The 23486-nt window shown below is 45.2% G+C and overlaps 1 protein-coding gene across 1 annotated transcript in view; it reads right to left on the reverse strand.

The window, feature by feature from the left end:
* Positions 1-3460: 3460 nt before the first annotated feature.
* Positions 3461-23486, reverse strand: part of LOC134931845 (gonadotropin-releasing hormone II receptor-like) — a 102940-nt gene continuing 82914 nt past the window's right edge. The window contains exon 4 of the mRNA XM_063925606.1: positions 3461-7295. Coding sequence (XP_063781676.1) covers positions 6892-7295 — 404 coding nt within the window. The 3' untranslated portion in view covers positions 3461-6891. The remainder of the gene's footprint in view (positions 7296-23486) is intronic.

The raw sequence follows: 23486 nt of genomic DNA on the forward strand, positions 1-23486 counted from the left end.
CCAATAGTAAAGAATAACACAAACACAAACATGTCTGTGTAATGCTTTACTGTTGTTGGGCAAGTCTTGGAAAAGGTCTGGAATCGTACAGAAACTACGGCCTTTTTGACATGAAATGGGTCGGAGCCAGGGACGTGCAGTGAGGTAAATGGCTCAGGAGGCTCTGGCTTGTACCAGAGCCAGATTTACACACAATTGCTTTTATTTACCAATGAGTGAGAAATTTCACTGTGAGTGATAAATTGCACCAGCCAATCAGCTCCTAACTTCCATGTCACAGGCTGGGTTTGAAAAACGACAGTTAGGAGTGGATTGGCTGGTGCAATGTATCACTCACAGTGAAATTTATCACTCATTGATAAATAAGGGCAGGTGCGTTTTGATTAGAGATGTGGAGAAAAGATAGGCAGGGGGGAGGCGCTGCCTCACCTGCCATAGACTTTTAACTCCAGTTTTTAAATTTTAAATTGATTAGAATAACACAAAGAAGATATTTCTAGCAAACGTTAGTATGACAGGAATGGCTCTGCCTCACCTCACCGCACGTCACTGGTCTGTGCATAATAACATAATAAACTTTATTGGAAAAGAGAGAGCCTGATTTCTGATGTTCCCCACCACAAAACCCCCTTGTACTGTACCTGTCGTCTATTATCTATATTACAACTGACAGAACACAAACAGAAATACAGATCAATTACATAGTTTATGTAAAGTACAATAATATATATATATAACAAGAATCAAACACATATACAGAAAGTAACGATAGGTGGAGTTTAACATATATAAAACCCCACTTAGCATCCTTGATTGTGCTGTGTTTGTGCTCACGCTCTATGCTGCCTCACTAACTACTGCCACTGCTATGATAGCCATGTCCTGAAGAAGTGACACTTTGTGCATGTTGTGACTGCCCATGTACATACAGTATCTGTGACACTCATACAGGTCACTGTGTCATACAATGTCACCAGTGATTTGTGCTATACAGAGCAGTGTGTGTTTTCATAACTAAAATATCTGATCAGCATCTAATACTAGTGGAACATTTTTCCTGGAGCTTTTTCCTGGGACGTGGTCACCTATTGTATACAGGTTTGCTCCGTGACATAGAGGTATAAGCTGTTTCCTTGTGGATTCACTGTTGTACTCAGATATGTGACTGCGCAGCCCGTAACCTTCCACTTGTGCTGTGCTGTCAGGGCGCACTTTCACCAGCCCTATGCCTGGTGTAAGAGATCTGTCTGATAACGGCATTCTGTGTACACACAGCTCAGCCTACATGCAAGCGCCCCCGTTACACCCAGTTCTGCTCCATCAGACACAAATGTAGTTCAGGGGCGGATCCAGAAGAAAATGATAGGGGGGCACCATGGAAGGGGCAAGTACATTTGCGTGCGGCTTCGGTGCATGTGAGGTGGCACTTCTTATACAATGCCCACAGTTGTAGCGCTCATTATGCAATGTCCACTGTACTGGTAGTGCCCCTTATATAGACCAAATACTAGTGGTGCCCCTTATGCAATGCCCGTATTGCCCCCAGTAGTAATGTTGCCTGTAGTAATGCCCCCAGTCATTTAGCGCCCTAATAGTTATTCCCCCAGTGGTAATGCCCCTGCAGTTATGACCCCAGTAGTTTACCCCCGCCCCCTTTAGTTTAGCCTCCCAGTGGTAATGCCCCCAGTAGTTTGCCTGCTTGTAGTTTAGCCACCAGTAGTAATGCCCCATTGTAGTTTAGCCCCTGTAGTTATGCCCCCCTTGTAGTTTAGCCCCAGTAGAAATGCCCCCAGTAGTTTGGCCCCTGTAGTTATCCCCCAGTAGGTTGGCCCCTGTAGTTATGCCCCCAGTAGTTTGGCCCCTGTAGTTATGCCCCCAGTAGTTTGGCCCCCCCTGTAGTTTTAGCCCCCCAAGTAGTAATGCCCCTGTAGTTAAGCCGCCAGTAGTAATGCCCCTGTAGTTACGCCGCCAGTAGTAATGCCCTCCTGTAGTATGCCCCCAGTAGTTAGCCCCTTTGTAGTTGGCCCCCAGTAATAATGTCCCCCAGTAGATGCCCCCCAGTAATAATGTCCCCCAGTAGTTTGCCCCCAGTAGATGCCCCCCAGTAATAATATCCTCCAGTAGTTTGCCCCCAGTAGTAATGCCCCCTAGGAGTTTGCCCCCAATATATGACCCCCCAGTAGTAATGCACCCAGTAGATGCCCCCCAGTAATAATGCCCCCAGTAGATGGCCCCCAGTAAAAATGTCCCCCAGTAGCTGCCCCCAGTAGTAATGCCCCCAATAGATGACCCCCCAGTAGTAATGCCCCCAGTAGATGCCCCCCAGTAATAATGCCCCCAGTAGTAATGCCCCTTGTTGATGCCCCCCCAGTAGTAATGTCCCCCCATAGTTTGCCCCCAGTAGATGCCCCCGCTGCACTAAGGAAGAAAAAACCATCATACTTACCGAGCCCCGTTCCCGCTTCCAGACTGCTGCAGTCCTCCTCTTGCCATCCGCTCCTCAGCACTATGAGAGAGACGTCATGACTGACGTCTCTCCCATAGTGCACGCCGCACAGTAACAGCGCCGGAAGCCGGAGCTCAGTACTGAGCTCCTGCCTCCGGCTGCCGCTGTGCAGGGAGACGGGCACCCGCTGGTAAAACAATCTCAGCGGGCGCCCGTCATCTCCCTGTGTGGCGCCGGCGCCGGGAGGGGACGGAGGCCACAAATGACAGGCGGGGCACGGGCCCGAGTGCCCCCCCCCCCCCTGGATCCGCCACTGGTGTAGTTTATAATTAGATTTTTTGTGATTTTTTTTTTTTTTTTTTTTTAGAGGGTTTGAGGTAGATATACAACCAGGAGCAATTGTGTGTATATATTTCTATAAACATATATTTGAATAGCCCTAAACAGCTATAAAAAGTCACCAAAGTACTATCTAATTCTAATGGGTATATTACAGGGGTTAATTTATGAATAGGATCACATACAAAAAAAAATAAAATTATGGCATAAGAGAGGAGGGGGTCAGTGTGAAGACTCCATGCAGGCCCCCTCCTCTCTCGCAGGTAGCCATATGAGTAGACTTTGACACTATGTCAGTGCCTACTTCACCCGCGCCATATTCCTGGTGATTTCTCTACTGCACATGCACAAATCGCCAGGAAAATGGCTGCTATGGTATTTTCTGCCAATGCAGAGGTGAGAATACTATATGGGTGCAGACAGGGGCGTATCTAGAGAGGAGAGGACCCGTGTGCAGTCTCCGTGTGTGGGCCCACTCCTCTCCCGTAACCGGCAGCGACGCTGTTAGCTCTCTGAGCACTAGAGACTCTGGCACAGTGCCAAAGTCTACAGTGCATGCGCTGGTCTCTAGAAGTATGGCGCAACAGTCATTTTTTTGGAGACCTGCGCATGCGCTGTAGACTCTGGCACTGTGCCAGAGTCTCTAGTGCTCAGAGTGCTAACAGCGTCGCTGCCGGCTACGGGAGAGGAGGGGGCCCACACACGGACACCGATGGACACCAGAAAGGTAAGTATACAAGAAGTGAGTGCAATGTGTGTGGTGTGGGCCTCCTCTGGACCCCGGGGGCCCATGTGCACCGCACACACTGCACCTATTATAGATACGCCACTGGGTGCAGAGTTTGTGGTGTGGGCTCCTCCATACCCTGAGCCCATGTGTGCCGCACACCCATCACCCATTATAGATATGCCACAATCCCCCCAAAAAACCTTTAGTCCTGACATTTGCCTTGATTTATAAAGCAAAATTACAGCAGTGGTGAAGTAACATACGTACGCACAATCTGTGGGGAGGATCTGTGCATGCTATGGGAGATCCCTGCAATGTGCCCACACTCTAAGGGAGAGGTGCACTGTGCTTCATTTTGCTGAGCAGTTCAGACTAGAAATTCTCTTTTCTGGAGTGAAATGACTAAAATGAGGTGTAGGGAAGGGGACGGTAACTGGTTAGTGGCTTTCCTTGCTGTGCAGAGAACAGAAGGCTATTGCCACTCTTTAAAATGCTTTGAATTATGCAACGACCCAGAGCTGGCAGACACCGGGTCCCTTCCTACTGTATACCTCTGATGGCTCATTTTGTGCCTACATGTTGCAGTTGAGAAGCACATTTCCAGATGCACTACAGGAACATAATAAAGCACTTCACACACATAATTCACCCATGTAGTGAAGACCTGAAGACCCCCTCACCCACATGATGAACTTAAGCCATAGATGTGTATGCAATGCATATGCAATGGGGAGACACCGCACATTACTTCCCAATTTTGTATATATGGGGGATATTCAATTGTTTGAAAAGTCAGTTAAGTGTCTGTTTTTTCCTATTGAATAGACAGGAAAAAACAGACACCCAACCGACTTTTCAAACAATTTAATTCCCCCCATAGAGTTGCAGAACAGATTTGGATGTACAATTTCAGAAATGTAAAGGGTGTTCCTGGACGGTGACTAAGAGGTGACTGGGGTACGGAGATGTTGCACCTTATGGTAGCTACACAGGCGTGTTACCGGCATGAAGCTGAAAGAAATTGTGTACAGAGATCCCCAACCTCTCACATACTGTAGGAGGTCACACTCAAGTGAAGAAACTGCACCTGACATAGACCTAGTGCAAGATTCAATGGTGCAACTAAAGGCTCACCAGAGAAGCGAGGACTGTGTTGTGGCCATCTCAGTCCTTGCATATTTGGAGAAATTGGCAAATGTGTGTGGGGAAGGGGGGGTGGGGAGTAAGGTGATTCCAGTTGCCCTGAAATCCCCCTCCCCCTCCAAGCTAGCAGCTCAAAAAGTGTCCAGATATTGTATAATATGACTTTACTATAGTTGCTGTCACAGAATGCAGTATATGGGATGGATCGGAGCTGCTGCACATGCTCAGTGACAGCAGCTTTTCCTATACGTCTGGCAGGCTACTGTATGCTTGCTCTAAAATTAAGCATATGGCAATCGGCCACCAGATATCCTGTGCTTGCCCCTGGGACTCATGGATGTACACCAGGGATGGACTTTGTAGTGTCATTAGCTAAAGTTGCAGACGCAACTGCGGCAAATGATGCAAGGGTAGCAGTGACCTAGAAACAGGTGCATAGTGCATGCTGTCACAAAGTGTTTTCCCCCTGGCCTCCTTATCTCTTTTCCCCCAAAACATAATTGCATTGTGTGCTGCACCCATTTGTGCACAGCAAACCTAAGAGGGGCTCAGGGCATACCTCCCAACATTCTGACAGGACAAAGGTGCCGACTATTGAGACAGTGAGACAGATTCCTCAAATTGAGACCATGCAACTTAAATTGGGACAGTGGGATCAATAACTTAAGTGCACTTTTAGTTTCCAGAGCTGTCTCCCAAGAGTGAAGGTAAGATGTGTGTCTCGAAGTACTCCAGGTGGACCACTGATGAGTTTTCTGGTTTGCATCGGGTGCACTTTGTTTCTATTACTGTCAATTACAGTGATCACGTAATTGGAAACCATGGCAATGTCTCGACATCCTCAGGTCATGGAGGTCTAATTGGCTGTCCACTTGAATCAGCCACAGGGCCCTGCGGCTGCTTATATACAGCAGCAGAGATTAACGCCCAGTCGTGACTACAGCCTATGTACAGAGGGGAACAATGTGAGCAACAATACACTGTACAGTTAAATTAAACCGCATGAATTTCTGGTCAATCACAGTGTGACTTAAGTGTTCATGTCTTGTAGTCAAAGAAAAAGCATTCACCAATATCAGAAGTATGACTTGAAGAGAAGTCTTGAAAGGTCATGCGTATATATAGAAGCATCTGGGAAAATGTTCTGTACAGAACTGTCTGCAGGTTTCAAATAATTACACTAATGGAATTTTCAGAGACAGATGTTATTTTCAAAGTGGAATAACAACGGTCACTTGTGAAAAGTATATCAAATAAACCAAAATAGCACCTTTTCATTGATGTTCCATCTGGTGCTGATGCTACATTAGTGAGGCTTTATTAAAGGAACATACAACTAAACCTGGTAAACTTCTAATCATTCCAGAATTGTTATTTGGGCAAAGACACAAAGCAGTCAAATTAATTTGTAGATATATAGGAGGATATTCAATTAATGATGTTTTTTCAACCAGTCGGAAAAAAAACGTCACTTTTCACCCATTTTTAGGTCGAATTTACAATCGACCTATTCAATGCCCGTGCCGTTTTTTCAATTGGGCAAAAAATCTGGCATGGGCGAAACCATATGGATCGGTGAATTCGCTGCCGATACATGCGTTTTGACGAATTTGCCGGCATTTTCGCCCGTTTTTAGGTTTCTGTTTTCACCCATGCCACTTCGACAGAAAAAATACCCCGAAAAGGCATGAGTGAAAATGGATCCAAAAACGGGTGAAAATGCCCGCTATTAAATACACATAGGTCGAATTAATGCAGATTTTCTGATTATCCCCCATAGTGTATTCCAGAATTGGATACTATTGATGTGCAAAGCGTCAGGACTCCTAATGGGCATGACTCAGCTTGCTGGATTGATCGGTAGTAAATGGACTGTATCTCCTAACCCTGTGGTTCTCAACCTCGGTCCTCAAGTACCTCCAACAGTTCATGTTTTCCAAGTCACTGAGCAGTTGAACAGGTGTATTCATTACTCACTGACACTTTTTAAAAGACCCACAGGGGGAGTAAATTATTTTCACTTGCATATCTGTGAGGAGACCTGGAAAACATGAACTGTTGGGGATACTTGAGGACCGCGGATGAGAACCACTGTCCTAACCTATGCATTGGTTATCCAACGTAATTAAATTACTGGCTTTAACATATATTTTATATGGAAAGTGTCTTATATGGATTTGGAGCAGTGCTTTATAGTGACAGCCCAGTAAAAGTACTGTTTGTAATATTTTCTTCAGAAGATAGACTGTAGGGTTGATCCAGTAGATGTTGGTCCATCCATCGAGGTAAAGTATTTGGTATTCATCTCAGAGTCTGCTAGCTGCTTGCTGTTCTTATCTCTCCTTGTCAACAGACAACGTATTTTTTGGAGACAGTTGCGCATGTCCTCTTTAAAGGATGGGGTGTACAGGCCATACACAAGAGGATCAGTGCAGGTGTGAAGGAGACCAAAGAGGAACAAGCTATGATGAACATACTCAGGGGTCAGGAGGATCATCTCTGGATGGAACCAGTACCATATGCCTAACAGATAATATGGAGTCCAACAGACCATGAATGAAACGACAATAACCAATGTCATCTTCAATGTTTTCAGCCTTGCTTTTGAGATGAGGTCATTCTTACTCCTTGCAAGTTCTGGAAATAAAAAACACATCAATTATAAAGTGTTTGCATTCCAATGGACATATCATCCAGAGGGACTTAACTGCAGACAAATACATTTACCATTGCTCCAAACTGCTCGAATCACACAGTATAATGAATAATTTACAGAACAGGTACTCCAGAACCACATTGCTGTCGTCTTGTGAAAACTAAAATATGCGACTGTATCTCTGTGGAAAGCTTTCATAATTGCTTGAAATCTGAACACACTGAGCGACACCTGCACCTTCAAATATATTCGAGGCCAAGAAAAGTACTGCAGCTTTTGCCTCCCAAAACTATTTTTATTGTGAAACCCCCAAATAATGAATAAAAATTAGTATATGTTGCAATACTGTAGACTAGTGGTTCCCAAACTGTGTGTCTAGGCACCCTGGGATGCAGAGGAGCTCTTGCAGGGGTGCCTCAGGTTGCTGGTCCAGGACCAAATCAAATTATTTATGGTCAATGTGATAGGCAAAACAGTGCTAGTGGCTGACAATCATCTGTACACCACCACCACCACCACCACCACCACCACCACCACCACCACCACCACACAACTGACCCTAAGGTACATACAGTAGGTAGGTACAATTAATATAACATTTTTTTCAAAATGTATCAATAATATTTTTTTATCCTAGGGGTTACATGAAAAAAATGCTGAAATTCTAGGCTGCCGTGATGTAAGAAAGTTTAGGAATCACTGCTCTAGACCATTTCTATCTTATGCCAATTATCATTTATACAGTTCCACCATAGGTGTTTCTATAATGGGTGCAGTGTGAGCGGTGCCCCAGGGGGGCCCACACTTCACACCCCACACCCATATAATATACTTACCCCTCCGGAGTTCCACTGCGATTTTCGAGTGATTTGCGCATGCGCACTAAAGATGTCCCCGGGAACAAGGCGCCTTATTTCCGGAGACCTGCGCATTTTGTCAGTGTCTGCTTGCTGCTGGAGAGGAGAGACCCACAATGGAGGATGCACGCGGGTCCTCTCCTCTCTTTAAATGTGCGCCACTATAAAAAACACTTTCCTGAGTATAGTAAAACATTCACAGCAGTCCCTGCCTCACTGGCGCTTATAGTCTAAGGAGTCTATAAAATACATTGCCCAGAACACAGAGAAAGAGTAATTCTAATGCTTTCTAGGCCAGGCAGTTGTCAAGGGGGTGCTGCCAGATCAAGCATTTGTACTAGAGACAGAGACGTGAACTTCCAGTTTCAGATTTAAGTAAAAGATGTTTTTTAAGAAAGATAAAGATAGAAAAATGAAATTGTAAATAAAAAACATATGCAAACTATGCTTTATTTTAATAGTAAAAGCTTTTTCCTTTGGGAACCAATGAACATTGCAGCCGCATCCTGGATGTGATTGACAGCGGCAGGTGTTTGCAGGGCGGCGACACGTCTTGGGGGGGGGGGGCCGTGTCAGGTCGAACAGGGGCGGGCCGAGACCATTTTCGGGACGGTTGTGTGATGTCACATGCAACCGGTCTAATTTTAAAAATGGTGGCGGACTGTTTGACAGCGCATCCAGGCTGCACTGCTAGGGGTCAACCTTAAATGACGCATCGGGAGGCAGCCCGTCACACATTCTGGGTGACCTTGCCCGGTGCTGGGTGGCTCCCGGCATGTGAGGAGATGGACGCAGATCTGGCTGCGTATGCAGAGATCTGCGTCCATCTCTAAATCAGCTCCAATATCTGTCTTGATCTTCTTTCATACATAACTGCACAAAGCAAAATACCATTGTTGTTATTATTGTTATATAAAAGAGAGCTATAACTATCATTGGCTTATGTAGGGTTGTTAGACCTGTGTTTGGCTTACATTGCTGCACCGCAGAGCCAGATGTAAATCTCTGCTGCAAGTAACCCTTGGTATACTGTAAGATCTCAACTGCTTTTCTCTGCACCCTGTCAAAGTCGAAAAATATTGCAGTACACACATCACGTACAAACTACACACAGATGGCCTCCGCGCGTGTACTTGTTCTGCCGTGCGTGCGCACATCCGCAATTTGCGTATGGTCGCTTCCGCGGTCCTGTGCATTAGCACGTGGTATGAGTATTTATGGTAGAGTTTGTGAACGCATGGAAGGCTATCAAAACACATTACATATTTAATCCAAATAGTACACATTTTACACATAGCCTCCCTGCACCACATCAGTAAGTAACAGCAGTTTAAATGGTAACAGAACAAAGGGATTCACCTTTACAGGATAGGAGGGGACAGAACAAGGTTATAAGGTGGTGTTTGGTATCCAGCTGAAGGGTATTTTAAGGGTAACATTCCGGTGTTGGTTTGAGAAAGATCGCATGTTCCTGCGGATAGTTATGTGCAGGAGGAGAATATAGATATAAACTGTATTTACTGTACATTTGGTATGCGGCGGGAATCCAGAGGAGACCGCCTACAAGAGCAGTTGGAACAGACATCGCCTACCTATTCAAACCGACCTATGACCTCTCCTGTACTGTAAATGACCATCCCTGTGTCCAATGGACAAAGAGATTACAGTATCCATTGTGTTAAGTTTTGGATGAATTGTATAAAGAGAGCCTGCTGCAGGCCTGGTCAGACACAAGACTCACAAAGTTATCTATTAGATGACCGAGGACCGGACCGGGTAGCGCGGCGAATCCACTCACGTATGTACCATTGAATGTAGCCATTATTCTGTTGTATTGTATTGTATATATTGTAACACCCTTTCAGCAATAATATGCTGTGGTGTCGGAACCCAGTGGTTTAACTACAGACTGGTGTCGTGTCTTTCTTTCCCTGCTAAGGTTTAAAGTGTAATAGCATCGCACTGCATTGCTGCATGAGGTTTAAAGTGTATTAGTATCGCATTGCATTGCTGTATAAGGTTTAAAGTGTATTCATTGGGTGTGCGCGCGCTGTGTGTACTTTGTACCGTCAGCGCGGCGTTTGTACGCCAAGTCCATACACGGTACGGGACTCTACGCTAACAGCGTAAAAGGTGCGTAGAGTGTGTAATAAGTTTAGCGGCCGCAGCGGCTCCATGGTAAAGTGTATTTAAAGTGTGTATAAGGTATAGCTTTTCATTCCTGTATATAAATCAGCATTATCAATTGGGGGGTCCGTCCGGTTTTCCACATACTCACAGCCTAACAGGTCACAGCAGACTTAATCTATCAGCAAAAGGGTGGACAGAAAGTATCCTACGTATCCTTTTCCTGGTCGATGGATACACTGAAAACCCTACTTATTTGCTGATTGCTCTGTATGGTTTGTAGAGATGCTGGTAGAACCCGTAAGGTAAACAGAAAAAAAGCTATTTAAAAATCTGTGAATTTATTTTTTGGCGCCAAAAGCGTACACAGCACCCATACTCTTTGTATACCCTCACATTGTTGCCATAGCATTCAGATTGCTAGATTCATTTAGACCTGTGTGAAACCGGAGATATTTGTTGCTATATAGTTAAAACTAAAATAAATATTTAAGGAAGTAAGCGTAAAGCACAAACGCAGTCTGGCCTAGTTGTAAAGGTTTATACAGAAAGAAACTGTGTTGTGTTTAGTGGGCAATAGTAGTTTTATTGCTCACATTTATAGAGTTGTATGATTTGTGCTATTGCGGACGTACGGTTTTGTACACGTGTCTCGGACAAAGTACGGAACTGCACACGCGGCGTAAGAGACATGCACGGTCGCGTGTTTACGCAAATTGCGTAAGAGTATGGGCGCTAAGTACAAATTACACAATAGTTCGTTTAGTTTAAAGGTGGGACAGTAGCCATGCTACAATAGCACAAAACTACCCGGTTTCTAAAAAAATTTAGTATAAAAACAGAATTTAGTATAAATAATTTTTATTTAAATTGCCTCGGGGGGACTTCCGGTTCCGGCTTCATGCTGTGAAGACACATCACAGCAGAGCTCCGGTGTTCCCCGACTACGGCACCGTTATAACGGCTGTTTTAACAGCCTCTGTGAGCCACAAATACCACCAGCGTCTCTGCGACCCCGTTCTGCGAGCCTCCTGCGGCTGTGACCTTTTTACTACGAGCCGCTCTCCTGCCGAGGAAAGCTCCCGCCAGCCGACGTGTCATCGCGGCTGCTCTCCCGGAGCTCCCAGTGTGACAGGCTGAGTGGTACAGCCTATAGTGACCCTCACAGTTGCGGGAGCCGCCGCCAGCGAGAGCCGCCGAACACGGCCACGGCACCCAGCTCTCACAAGGTCAGGAGCGGTAACCTAACAACCGCAGCAGCGCCATTTTATGTGAGTCATCTGGTGTTTGTTATCACACTGTCACTCCTTGCTGCTGCAGAGACCCTCAGTCAGACGACAGATTCCCGCTGAGGAATCTAAGGTGAGCCACCTCTGATTAACCCAGTTCATTATTGCTAGTCAGTCATCACACCTCAGGCCGATATCCAAGGTTTCCTAAGGTTTCTCAAAGATAATACAGGATAGAAGCCCAACTTCTGCGGCTCCCAGACGCCACACTATAGTCTCTCCCAAAAGACTCCTTCCACACGTCATCTAGCTTTTTCTCACTTCACTGAACCAGCGAATTATTAACTGTGCTCCTGTTTCCCGTTTCCTCTATACCTATTATTACTGATGGACCGGTTTCTATCCCCCAATTCTGCAGCCAAAGCCCTACCTTCCTTCCTCCCTGTTCGTCAGGAAAAAAGGAGAGCCAATTCAACCATGGCTCCTGGAATTACCACCCCTCCCTCTTCTCCAGCTCCTAAAAAATTGATTGCTTCACAATCTCTCTCATGCTCCCCATCAACTGGTCGATCTCCTGATTCACCTATTACACATGCGGATCTGACAGAGGCCATAACACAAGCTATATCTCCATTGCTGTCGAAAGCAGTTTCAGATATTTCGCTCCAGTTGCAACATCTCTCACACAGAGTCTCTGTTAATGAAAATAGAATTGGAGGTCTCTGCCATGATATGGCTGATGTTCAGGGCTGTGTCAAACGTCTTGAAAAAGAGAATTACTAGTTATGGATGAAGCTGGACGACGCAGAAAATAGGTCCAGAAGAAATAATATACGGCTGGTAGGCCTTCCGGAATCGGTGAAGGGGGATAGTCTCTCTCAATTTGTCCAAGTGACGCTTCCTACCCTCTTAGGTATCGCTGACACCTGCAAAGATTTAGTAATTGAACGTGTGCACCGTGTTGGACCTCTGCCCCGCTCTTCCGAGGGTCGCCCTAGGGTTACACTGTTCAGATGCCTCAATTATCTACACAAGGTTGCCATTTGGTCTGCCTCCAGAAAGATTCGTTCTATACAGTGGGAAAACAATCGTCTGCTCATTTTTTCAAGACTTTTCTGCAGAATTATCGAGAGCTAGGAAGGCCTTTAACCCTATATGTTCAAAGTTGGTGTCCGCCAAACGAAAATTCTCCCTACTTTATCCAGCGAAGCTTCGTATTTACGATGGCGACAAACACCTGGATTTCTCTACTCCGGAGGATGCAGCGTCCTATCTCCAAGAAGGGTCTACTGACGACCATAATGACATCGCTGATGTCGCCCCTATCCCTGACTCTTGACTCCCAGGTCCAACTCATAATGCCTTAATAATGATGGTTACCCCCTTCTTCTAGTTCATTTCTAATAATTAAGTTTAAGTTTCGATGTGCTTCAAAGCATGTGATAGTTACCAATATGGTGGACTAAGTCCCACTTGGTCGCATATTTGTTTTCTCTTCCTGTACAACATATGTACGGGGAGTTTACGTAAAGTTTGATTTTTGTTTTCAGGCTATCTTATGCCTTTTTGGTAACCGCCACAACTGTTTAAGCTTAATGATGTTCTCATTTAAAATCAATATATTGCTAAATGTATATTAGGCTTATTGTTACATCCTGTGGCTTAGCTCTATCTTATTTTTGAATATAAGTATTCTCAGGTGCCGTTGTCGGGAAACCACCTGGAGCATTGTTCCGGAATAGAAATAATGCTTAGATTAATTTCAGTCCTCATAATGTTTTTTTGGTCCGGAAGTTTGTTTGCTTATCAAACATTTACCATTTGTTTTTGTATGTGTTCTTTTTCCCCCCATGCCACTCCCCTCCCCATCCCCACATCCTACTCCCGCTTTCTGATCTATTTACTTGATTTAAGGTTGAGCCTCTTATTTTTTTACCCTCACTGGCCATTCACATGATGGACCTAAAAATTGGTACGCTGAATGTTGGTGGGATTAATTCTCCGGCTAAACGTCGCAAAATCCTCTTATATCTATCCAAGTCAAATATTAATGTTGCATTTCTGCAGGAAACTCATTTAACTCAACAAGAGTCCTTGAAATTACAGATGTCACATTGGTCCCTTATAGCAGCGGCTCCATTTAACTCTAAATCTAGAGGAGTAGTCCTCTTGGCAAAACGTAACCTTAACATTATAGTACTATCCTCTGACATAGACCCTAACGGCCGATTCTTAATCACTAAACTCTCTATTGATTCACGTGTGTTAATCCTCTGCAATGTTTACGCTCCCACTACTTATAAAAAATCTTTCTTTCAGATGCTAGTAGCTAAATTAACCCTATTCTCCAATGATAATCTTATTGTGTGCGGTGATTTCAATCTAATTTCTTCTAATTATTTAGACCGCTCTAATACCTCTAGGGACCCTCAACACCTCCCTAAACTTGGCATATCTTTTTTTTCTGATTCCTTGCAACTGATAGATATTTGGCGTGCACTCAACCCGATTGAAAGGGAATTTTCCTGTCACTCCTCCGCACACAATACTTTTTCCAGAATCGATTATGTGTTTATATCCCAACACCTCTTCCCATCGGTTTCAGATTCAGTCATCGAACCCATTGTTATCTCTGACCACGCTTTGATCTGGTTTTCATTCACTCTTCACCCTTCCCGTACCCAGTCCCCTCAATGGAGATTTCCCTCTCACCTTTCTAACTCCAATAAATTTTGCGACTTTCTGCTGGCGACCTGGGACTCCTTTTACTTTTCAAATGAACCGCATTCAGAATTAGATCCCCCTTTATTTTGGCAAACTGCCAAATCGGTACTTAGGGGAAACATTATTTCATACTCCTCGGCCCTGAAGAAACAATATGCTCAATCATATTTAGAGATGCAACGTGCCCTTTCTTCTGCCTATCAGGCCTTCAAAACTCACCCCACTCCGTCTAACAAATCTTCCTATTTAACATTAAAACTCCAGTTTAATGAGTTTCTTTCTTTGATGGGAGATAAATATAAATTTAAAGTAGATTTTCGGTTTCACAAGTTCGGAAATAAGATAGGTAAACTTCTAACAAATATTCTGAAAGGCACCTCACCCCCTATGTTAGTACATCCTCTAAAGCTCCCTGATGGTTCTTTAACTACTGACCCCCAACATATTACATCTATAATGAAATCATTCTATGAAACATTATATTCTGGTCAGTCTCCCCCCTCCGACGGTAATCACCATTCCTGGTCCTTTCCCCCATTACCCCAAATTTCTTCTGAATTTACTGAATCCCTAGTTAACCCCATTACTTTAGAAGAAGTTCGTTCAGCTATTAGCCACCTGAAACTCAATAAAGCTCCGGGCCCCGACGGCTTTTCTAATGAGTTTTACAAACTTTTAATTGACAAAATTGATAAACATCTTCTGGATCTGTTTAACTCAATAATTAATTCAAAATCTATTCCCCTTTACTTTAATAGTGCCATAATTAAAGTCCTTTTGAAGCCGGGACGAGACCCCTCCCTCCCTGGTTCCTACCGCCCAATTTCTCTATTGAATTCAGATTATAAAATTTTTGCAAAAATCATAGCCGACCGACTAAAATTCTCCCTCCCTCACATAATCCATCCAGACCAATCCGGGTTCATTTGGGGCAGACATTCTGTGACTAATGTACGCAAGGTTCTCTCTGTAATCCAACATCTGAAATTTCATCCCTCTTCATCACATAATATTGTACTAGCCTTAGACGCAGAGAAGGCTTTTGACCTTTTAGAGTGGCCACACCTTTTTGGATCTATGCACCATTTCGGCTATCCCTCTTCCTTCATCTCTTTTATCCAGACCCTTTACACCTCCCCGACCTCTCAGCTATATTGTAATGGTTACTTATCCACTCCATTCGCAGTTTCTCGAGGTACACGTCAGGGATGCCCCCTTTCTCCATTACTCTTCGCCATCGCTATTGAGCCACTGGCAATTTCTATCAGGAACTCTCCTTCCATTCACGGTATTCCAGTTGGGAATATCCCATTAAAACTCGCTCTATATGCAGATGACCTCTTACTTTTTCTGTCTAACCCTTTTATCTCCTTACCCTCTTTGTTTTCTTTGATATCCAATTTTGGTGCTCAATCAGGATTTAAGATAAACATGTCCAAGTCAGAAATCCTAACGTTAGAAGGTGTTAGGGTCTCCTGCCCTGTGCTGCCACGTCGTCATGGCAACCGGGAGACAAGTGCTAGCGGAGTGAACTGAGCGCAGCTGATACTCCGGTTCGGGTCTTTTGCTGTGCAGTGGTTATAGGCTCTGTGCATGGCAGGGGATCCGGTGCTGGTTTTTGTGTTCACAGTCTGTGAGGTCTGAGTGGGGCGTGGACAGCACCTGCTTTATAAGGCCTCTTCTCAGGGTAAGCAGATGCTGCTGAATCTTTGTTGGTTAGTCAGTTTCTGAAAGTTAGCCAGTACTGTGTAGCTTTGTATTTGTTTGTTGCTTACTGCAAATAGGCCTGGGGATTTGGTATTACACTCTGCCAATCCAGACCTAGCAGTAAGACTGGAGTCAGTCGTTTAGCTTGCTGGGGTTCTGTTACTACTCTGTGAACTTAGCAAGTTTGCGGCTGTATTCTAAGACTTGCCTGTCTAATCCTGTCTCACTTTGCTAGGTGTCAGGGGTCAGTTTAGTGGCAGTAAGCTGAACCTGTGCACTGCAAGTGAGAATTAGGATTGTGGAGACTCTCCTTGTGTCTATCATTCCATCTCTGACCAAGGAGTTTACTGCCACACCCGTTGGTAACCCTTTAGGGTTTTGCTGTTGCCCTTAGCAACAGCATTTCGGGTTCTCTACGTATTAAAACACAACATCTTGCTTTTCTCATCTGAGCAGTTCTAATACAAGGGAGATACCCAGTTCCTTAGCCTCTGGGCTTCTCTGTTCACTTTGTGTGTATTTTGTTACCCTATCACCTTCTGTGTACGTTATGTCATATTCCCCAGTCTGTCTGTAAGTCCATTTGTTTTGCATAACAGTTCAAACACCAGTACATTCCTGCAGGCACTGGAGTGCATAACAGTCCTGACACCAGTACTTTCCTGCAGGCACTGGTGTGCATAACATATTCAGCAGCCTAATACTCCTGTTGAAATTTTGTGGGAATATGGAGCATACCCCTCAAAATACGTTGCAACAGGTGGTTGATCAGGTGCAGGTCCTGACTCGACAATTTAATGATTTGTCCATTAAAATGCACACCTCCCAGGCTGCTGGCGGAGCTCCCGCAGCAGCAGCACCTGCAGGGGTTAAGGAGCCGAAAGTAAATCTCCCGGATCGTTTTTCTGGAGATCGCTCGCAGTTCTTTTGTTTCAAGGAGAGCTGCAAGCTATACTTCCGGCTTAGGCCTCAGTCTTCTGGGTCGGAGATTCAGCGGGTGGGCATAGTGATTTCCTTGCTACAAGGAGACCCACAGGTCTGGGCATATGGGTTGCAGCCTGACTGTCCGTCGCTTAAAAGTGTTGATGCTTTTTTTACGGCACTGGGCATGTTGTATGATGACCCTGACAAGACGGCCTCAGCCGAGGCTCAGATTTCGATCCTTAAGCAAGGGCGAAGGCCAGTTGAGGTTTACTGTACGGAGTTTCGGAGGTTGGCCCATGATACCCAGTGGAATGACCCAGCCCTGAGACACCAGTACCGAAGAGGTCTTTCTAACCAGATAAAGGACCAACTGGTACAATATCCCTTGCCTGATAGCTTGGATCAGCTCATGCAGTTATCCATCCGGGTGGATAGACGGCTGAGAGAGCGTAGGCTTGAAAGGGAGACTGAGATTTCCTTCCTTCCCAAGGGATCCTCAGACTCTGAGGAATTTTCCGAGGAGCCTATGCAGATTGGGGCTACCCGCCTCTCCTCGCGTGAGAAGACGCGGAGGAGACAGCAGGGGTTGTGTTTGTACTGTGGGAATAAAGGTCATGTGGTAGTATCATGCCCAGAAAAGCCGGAAAACTTCAGGGCCTGAGGGTGATGGGAAATATCCTGTCAGGCCAGAAGTCAGAATTTCCCAAGAAGACTTTTACCATTCCGGTGACCTTGAAGATCCTCGGTCAAACTGTCAAGACTGAGGCCTTTGTGGACAGTGGGGCCGACGGGGTTTTTATGGACCGCCAATTCGCCCTGAAACACTCTGTTCCCTTAGTACCCTTGGCATCGGAAATTGAGATTTGTGGGTTAAACGGGGAACCATTATCCCAAGGTAAAATTACCTCTTGCACTAGCCAGATTTCTTTGTTTATTGGAGCCACACACTCTGAAAAATTGTCCTTTTATGTGACTGTCTGTACTTTTGCCCCATTGGTGTTGGGGTTACCCTGGTTAAGGGCCCACAATCCTCAATTTGACTGGGTCTCTGGGGAGATTCTTAGTTGGGGTACTGATTGTTTCAGGAGTTGCTTGAGCCTTCCAGTCAGGCTCTCGCAGCTAAGTTTGCCAGGATTGCCAGGGTGTTATGCAGATTTTGCGGACGTGTTCTCCAAAAAAGTTGCAGAGGTACTACCTCCCCATCGCCCCTATGACTGTGCCATTAATTTGTTGCCAAATGCTAAGCTTCCCAAGAGCAGGTTGTACTCCCTGTCACGTCCTGAGACTCAGGCTATGGCAGAGTACATTCAGGAGAACTTGGCTAAGGGATTTATCAGACCTTCACAGTCTCCAGTTGGGTCGGGGTTCTTCTTCGTGGGTAAAAAGGACGGTTCGTTGCTACCCTGCATCGACTTCAGGGAATTGAACCGTATCACGATTAAAAACTCATACCCACTGCCTCTCATTTCGGTCTTGTTTGACCAGCTTCGTACTGCCACCATTTTTTCTAAGATTGACCTACGCGGTGCGTACAATCTAATCCGAATAAGAGAGGGGGATGAATGGAAGACTGCCTTTAATACCCACTCAGGGCATTATGAATATTTGGTGATGCCTTTTGGGCTCTGTAATGCCCCGGCAGTCTTCCAGGATTTCATGAATGATGTGCTCAGGGAATATTTGGATAGATTCTTAGTTGTATACTTAGATGACATCCTAATCTTCTCCCATTCCCTGGAGGAACATCGGAAGCATGTACGCTTAGTCCTCCAGAAACTCAGAGACCACCGGCTTGGGGCGAAGCTGGAGAAGTGCGAATTTGAAGTTCAGCAAATCGCATTTCTAGGATATATTATCTCCCCAGAAGGTTTCCAAATGGAGGGTTCCAATGTACAGGCAGTCCTGGATTGGGTGCAGCCCACTAGTTTGAAGGCGCTTCAGCGTTTCCTGGGCTTTGCGAATTTTTATAGACGATTTATCGCTGGATTTTCGTCTATAGTGGCGCCCTTGGTGGCACTCACTAAGAAAGGGGCGGATGTTGCTCACTGGTCTTGTGAGGCTAAAGCGGCTTTTGCCCGTCTCAAAAGGGCATTTGTTTCGGCTAAGGTGCTGCGACACCCAGATCCAGAGCGTCCTTTTGTGGTGGAGGTGGATGCCTCTGAGATGGGTATTGGGGCAGTGCTTTCTCAGATGGGAGTGTCTGATAATCGCCTTCATCCCTGTGCTTACTTTTCCCGTAAATTTTCGCCTGCCGAGATGAATTATGACGTGGGTAACCGGGAATTGTTGGCTATTAAGGATGCACTCGAGGAGTGGAGACACTGGCTTGAGGGGGCTATGTTTGTGGTCTCAATTCTCACTGACCATAAGAATCTGGCATATTTAGAGTCAGCGAAGCGTCTCAATGCCAGGCAGGCACGATGGGCTTTGTTTTTTGCTCGCTTTAATTTTTTGATAACATATCGCCCTGGGTCAAAAAACATCAAGGCTGATGCGCTCTCGCGGAGTTTTGCTCCAATCCAGGAGACCACCGAGGAGCCGTTGCCCATTGTTTCCCCATCATGTATTAAAGTGGGCATTACCCAGGACCTCTTATCATTAGTCCTTAGAGCACAGGAGCAGGCTCCTCCAGACCTTCCGGTAGGTCTTTTGTTTGTGCCTCCTAGGTTAAGACAGCGAGTGTTCCTGGAATTCCATGCCAAGAAGTCTGCAGGTCACCCGGGTATTGCCAGAACTCGGGAGTTGCTATCTAGGGCGGTGTGGTGGCCCTCGGTGGCTAAGGATGTGGATCAGTGGGTTCGGGCATGTGACATCTGTGCCCGAAATAAGACTCCTAGAGGGGTTCCTGTTGGCCCATTACATCCACTCTCTATCCCATCTAAGCCATGGACCCACATTTCAATGGATTTTGTGGTGGACTTGCCCAAATCCTCGGGGATGACAGCCATCTGGGTTGTCGTTGACAGGTTTCCGAAGATGGCGCACTTCGTTCCACTGGTTGGGCTGCCATCGGCCAGACGCCTGTCTGAATTATTTATGCTGCATGTTGTGCGTCTCCACGGGTTGCCACTTGATGTGGTCTCTGACCGCGGATCCCAGTTTGTGGCCAAATTCTGGAGGGCATTTTGTTCCGATCTCCAGATTTCTGTCAGCTTGTCGTCGGGCTACCATCCGCAGTCTAATGGGCAGACTGAAAGGGTGAACCAGTCCTTGGAGCAGTTCCTCAGGTGTTATGTCTCCAAGTGTCAGACTGACTGGGTTGCTCATCTGTCCATGGCGGAGTTTGCCTATAACAACGCGGCTCACTCTGCTACAGGGATCTCTCCCTTCCTTTGTGTGTATGGGCATCATCCTAAGGCCAATTCTTTTGACCCCCTGGACTCCACACCTGGTGGTTCCTCTGTGGTTTCGGTCCTTAGAGGTATTTGGCGGAAAGTGAAGAAAGCCCTTGTGTCTGTGTCATTAGTGACCAAAAGGGTTTTTGATAAGCGGAAAAGACCCTGCAGCTTCAAATTAGGAGACTTCGTCTGGTTGTCTACCAAGAATTTGAAGTTGAGACAGCCATCTCATAAGTTAGGCCCCCGGTTCATCGGCCCTTATAAGATCACCAGGGTTATCAATCCGGTGGCATTTCAGTTAGATCTGCCCCGTTCTTTGGGTATCAATAAAACATTTCATTGTTCCCTTTTAAAACGGGCGATTAGTAATCCTTCTTCCAGTGGAAGACCTTCCCCTCTTCTGATACGTGGCCAGAGGGAGTTTGTTGTTGAAAGGATTCTTGACTCCAAGGTGGTTCGGGGTTGGCTGTCATTTTTGGTGCACTGGAAGGGGTATGGCCCGGAGGAGCGGTCGTGGGTGCGCAGTTGTGATCTTCATGCCCCCAGACTGATACGCTCTTTCTTCTCGCAGTTCCCCGATAAACCCGGTGGTAGGGGTTCTTTGACCCCTCATCAGAGGGGGGGTACTGTTAGGGTCCCCTGCCCTGTGCTGCCACGTCGTCATGGCAACCGGGAGACAATTGCTAGCGGAGTGACCTGAGCGCAGCTGATACTCCGGTTCGGGTCTTTTGCTGTGCAGTGGTTATAGGCTCTGTGCATGGCAGGGGATCCGGTGCTGGTTTTTGTGCTCACAGTCTGTGAGGTCTGAGTGGGGCGTGGACAGCACCTGCTTTATAAGGCCTCTTCTCAGGGTAAGCAGATGCTGCTGAATCTTTGTTGGTTAGTCAGTTTCTGAAAGTTAGCCAGTACTGTGTAGCTTTGTATTTGTTTGTTGCTTACTGCAAATAGGCCTGGGGATTTGGTATTACACTCTGCCAATCCAGACCTAGCAGTAAGACTGGAGTCAGTCGTTTAGCTTGCTGGGGTTCTGTTACTACTCTGTGAACTTAGCAAGTTTGCGGCTGTATTCTAAGACTTGCCTGTCTAATCCTGTCTCACTTTGCTAGGTGTCAGGGGTCAGTTTAGTGGCAGTAAGCTGAACCTGTGCACTGCAAGTGAGAATTAGGATTGTGGAGACTCTCCTTGTGTCTATCATTCCATCTCTGACCAAGGAGTTTACTGCCACACCCGTTGGTAACCCTTTAGGGTTTTGCTGTTGCCCTTAGCAACAGCATTTCGGGTTCTCTACGTATTAAAACACAACATCTTGCTTTTCTCATCTGAGCAGTTCTAATACAAGGGAGATACCCAGTTCCTTAGCCTCTGGGCTTCTCTGTTCACTTTGTGTGTATTTTGTTACCCTATCACCTTCTGTGTACGTTATGTCATATTCCCCAGTCTGTCTGTAAGTCCATTTGTTTTGCATAACAGTTCAAACACCAGTACATTCCTGCAGGCATTGGAGTGCATAACAGTCCTGACACCAGTACTTTCCTGCAGGCACTGGTGTGCATAACAGAAGGTCCCAAGTCTCTTCCACAAATCCCCTCACTCCCTCTTTCCTTATCCACACTCAAAATAGAAATTAAATACCTTGGATTAAGTATTCCTTCAGATGTGTCCTCATTATATAAACTCAACCTTACTCCGTCTCTTACCAAAATATCTTCTCTATACGATTCATGGCTAAATTTACCATTATCCATTATTGGAAGAATAGCGGTAGTTAAGTCTATTATATTTCCTAAAATTTTCTACTTGCTTCAAATGTTACCAATTAGTCTTTTTGTTTCTGACATGAAACGTTTTGACCAGATCACCTCACGATTTTTATGGCAAAATAAACGCCCTCGAATTGCTTTCCACAAACTACAGACTCATAAATCTCACGGAGGATTGTCCCTTCCAAATTTAAAATTATATACTCTAGCCACCTATTTCAGATATATTTCAGATTGGCTTCTTTCTAAATCTACATACACCTCAATTTCTCTAGACACAGCTCTTTTCAATCCTTACTCTCCCAGTGCCCTTCTTCACTCCAAAAAATCAGACATTCCCTCGAATATTTTTCACCATATATTGTTCCATGACACTTATTTGGCTTGGATTACTATAAACAAAAAATTGACAAGAAATCCGTCTACTTCTCCATACATTACTCTTTGGGGTAATCCCTCCTTTTATCCCTCGCTAACTAACCCAATTTTCCACTCATGGAAAGATAAAGGTCTCTCACTTACCTCACAGGTCTTTGACCCTGGAGGACAAATACTGTCTTTTTCCACTCTTCAATCACAATTCTCTTTACACACCTCTAACTTTTTCATGTATTTACAAACACGGCACTTTGTCTTTTCGCTGGATCCTAAAACTAGACATCAAAACTCAACTGATCCCATTAATTCCCTTCTGCATTTATTAAATACTGTCCCCTATTGTATAAAATTTCTCTACACTATTCTATTACCGATCTCTAACACGACATCATGGCATGCACTAGCGTCTACTTGGCAAAACGATATCCCCGACATTAATTCCCCTTTGACTCTTACTGAACATTGCTCTAAAACTTTAAAGTTTCTGAAATCCTCCTATCTTCAGGAAGTACACTGGAGAACTATACATAGAGCCTACATATCTCCAGCTCAAAGAGAACATATGATTCCAGACACTTCAGGATCCTGTATTAAATGTCACTGCTCACACGCTAACTTTTTCCACTGTTTTTGGGACTGTGGGAAAATAAAACGTTTCTGGAATAAGGTAATTGTATACCTAAACTTTTTATTCTCCACGCATGTTCTCCCTGATCCTCTAGCCTGCCTATGTGTGAATTTTAAAAATTGGCTCCCCAACAGAGAACTCTCTCTTCATATTCCGTTGCTGGTTACCATTGTGACACTTGCAAAGAAAGTAATTCTTATCCATTGGATTTCCTCCTCCTCTCCTTCCTTGCAAGAATTAAAGTTGAAGCTCTTACAGCTTCTTTACTTTGATAGGAATAACACTTTTCTTGACTTGGATAAGCACGTTGACTGGTTTTATGCCAAATGGTCCCCATTCATTATTTCTCTAGACTCGTCTACTCAAGATAGAATTATGAAAGTATTTGAAAATACGGACTGGCACCATCTCCGTGTCATCGCTAACTCCTAATCCCACTCAACACTGGTTTACTAGTTAATTCTGATTGGATGATTGTAAAACACTTAGGCCTTTTTTCA

This window comes from Pseudophryne corroboree, chromosome 6 (assembly GCF_028390025.1).
Source record: "Pseudophryne corroboree isolate aPseCor3 chromosome 6, aPseCor3.hap2, whole genome shotgun sequence".
Taxonomy (NCBI): domain Eukaryota; kingdom Metazoa; phylum Chordata; class Amphibia; order Anura; family Myobatrachidae; genus Pseudophryne; species Pseudophryne corroboree.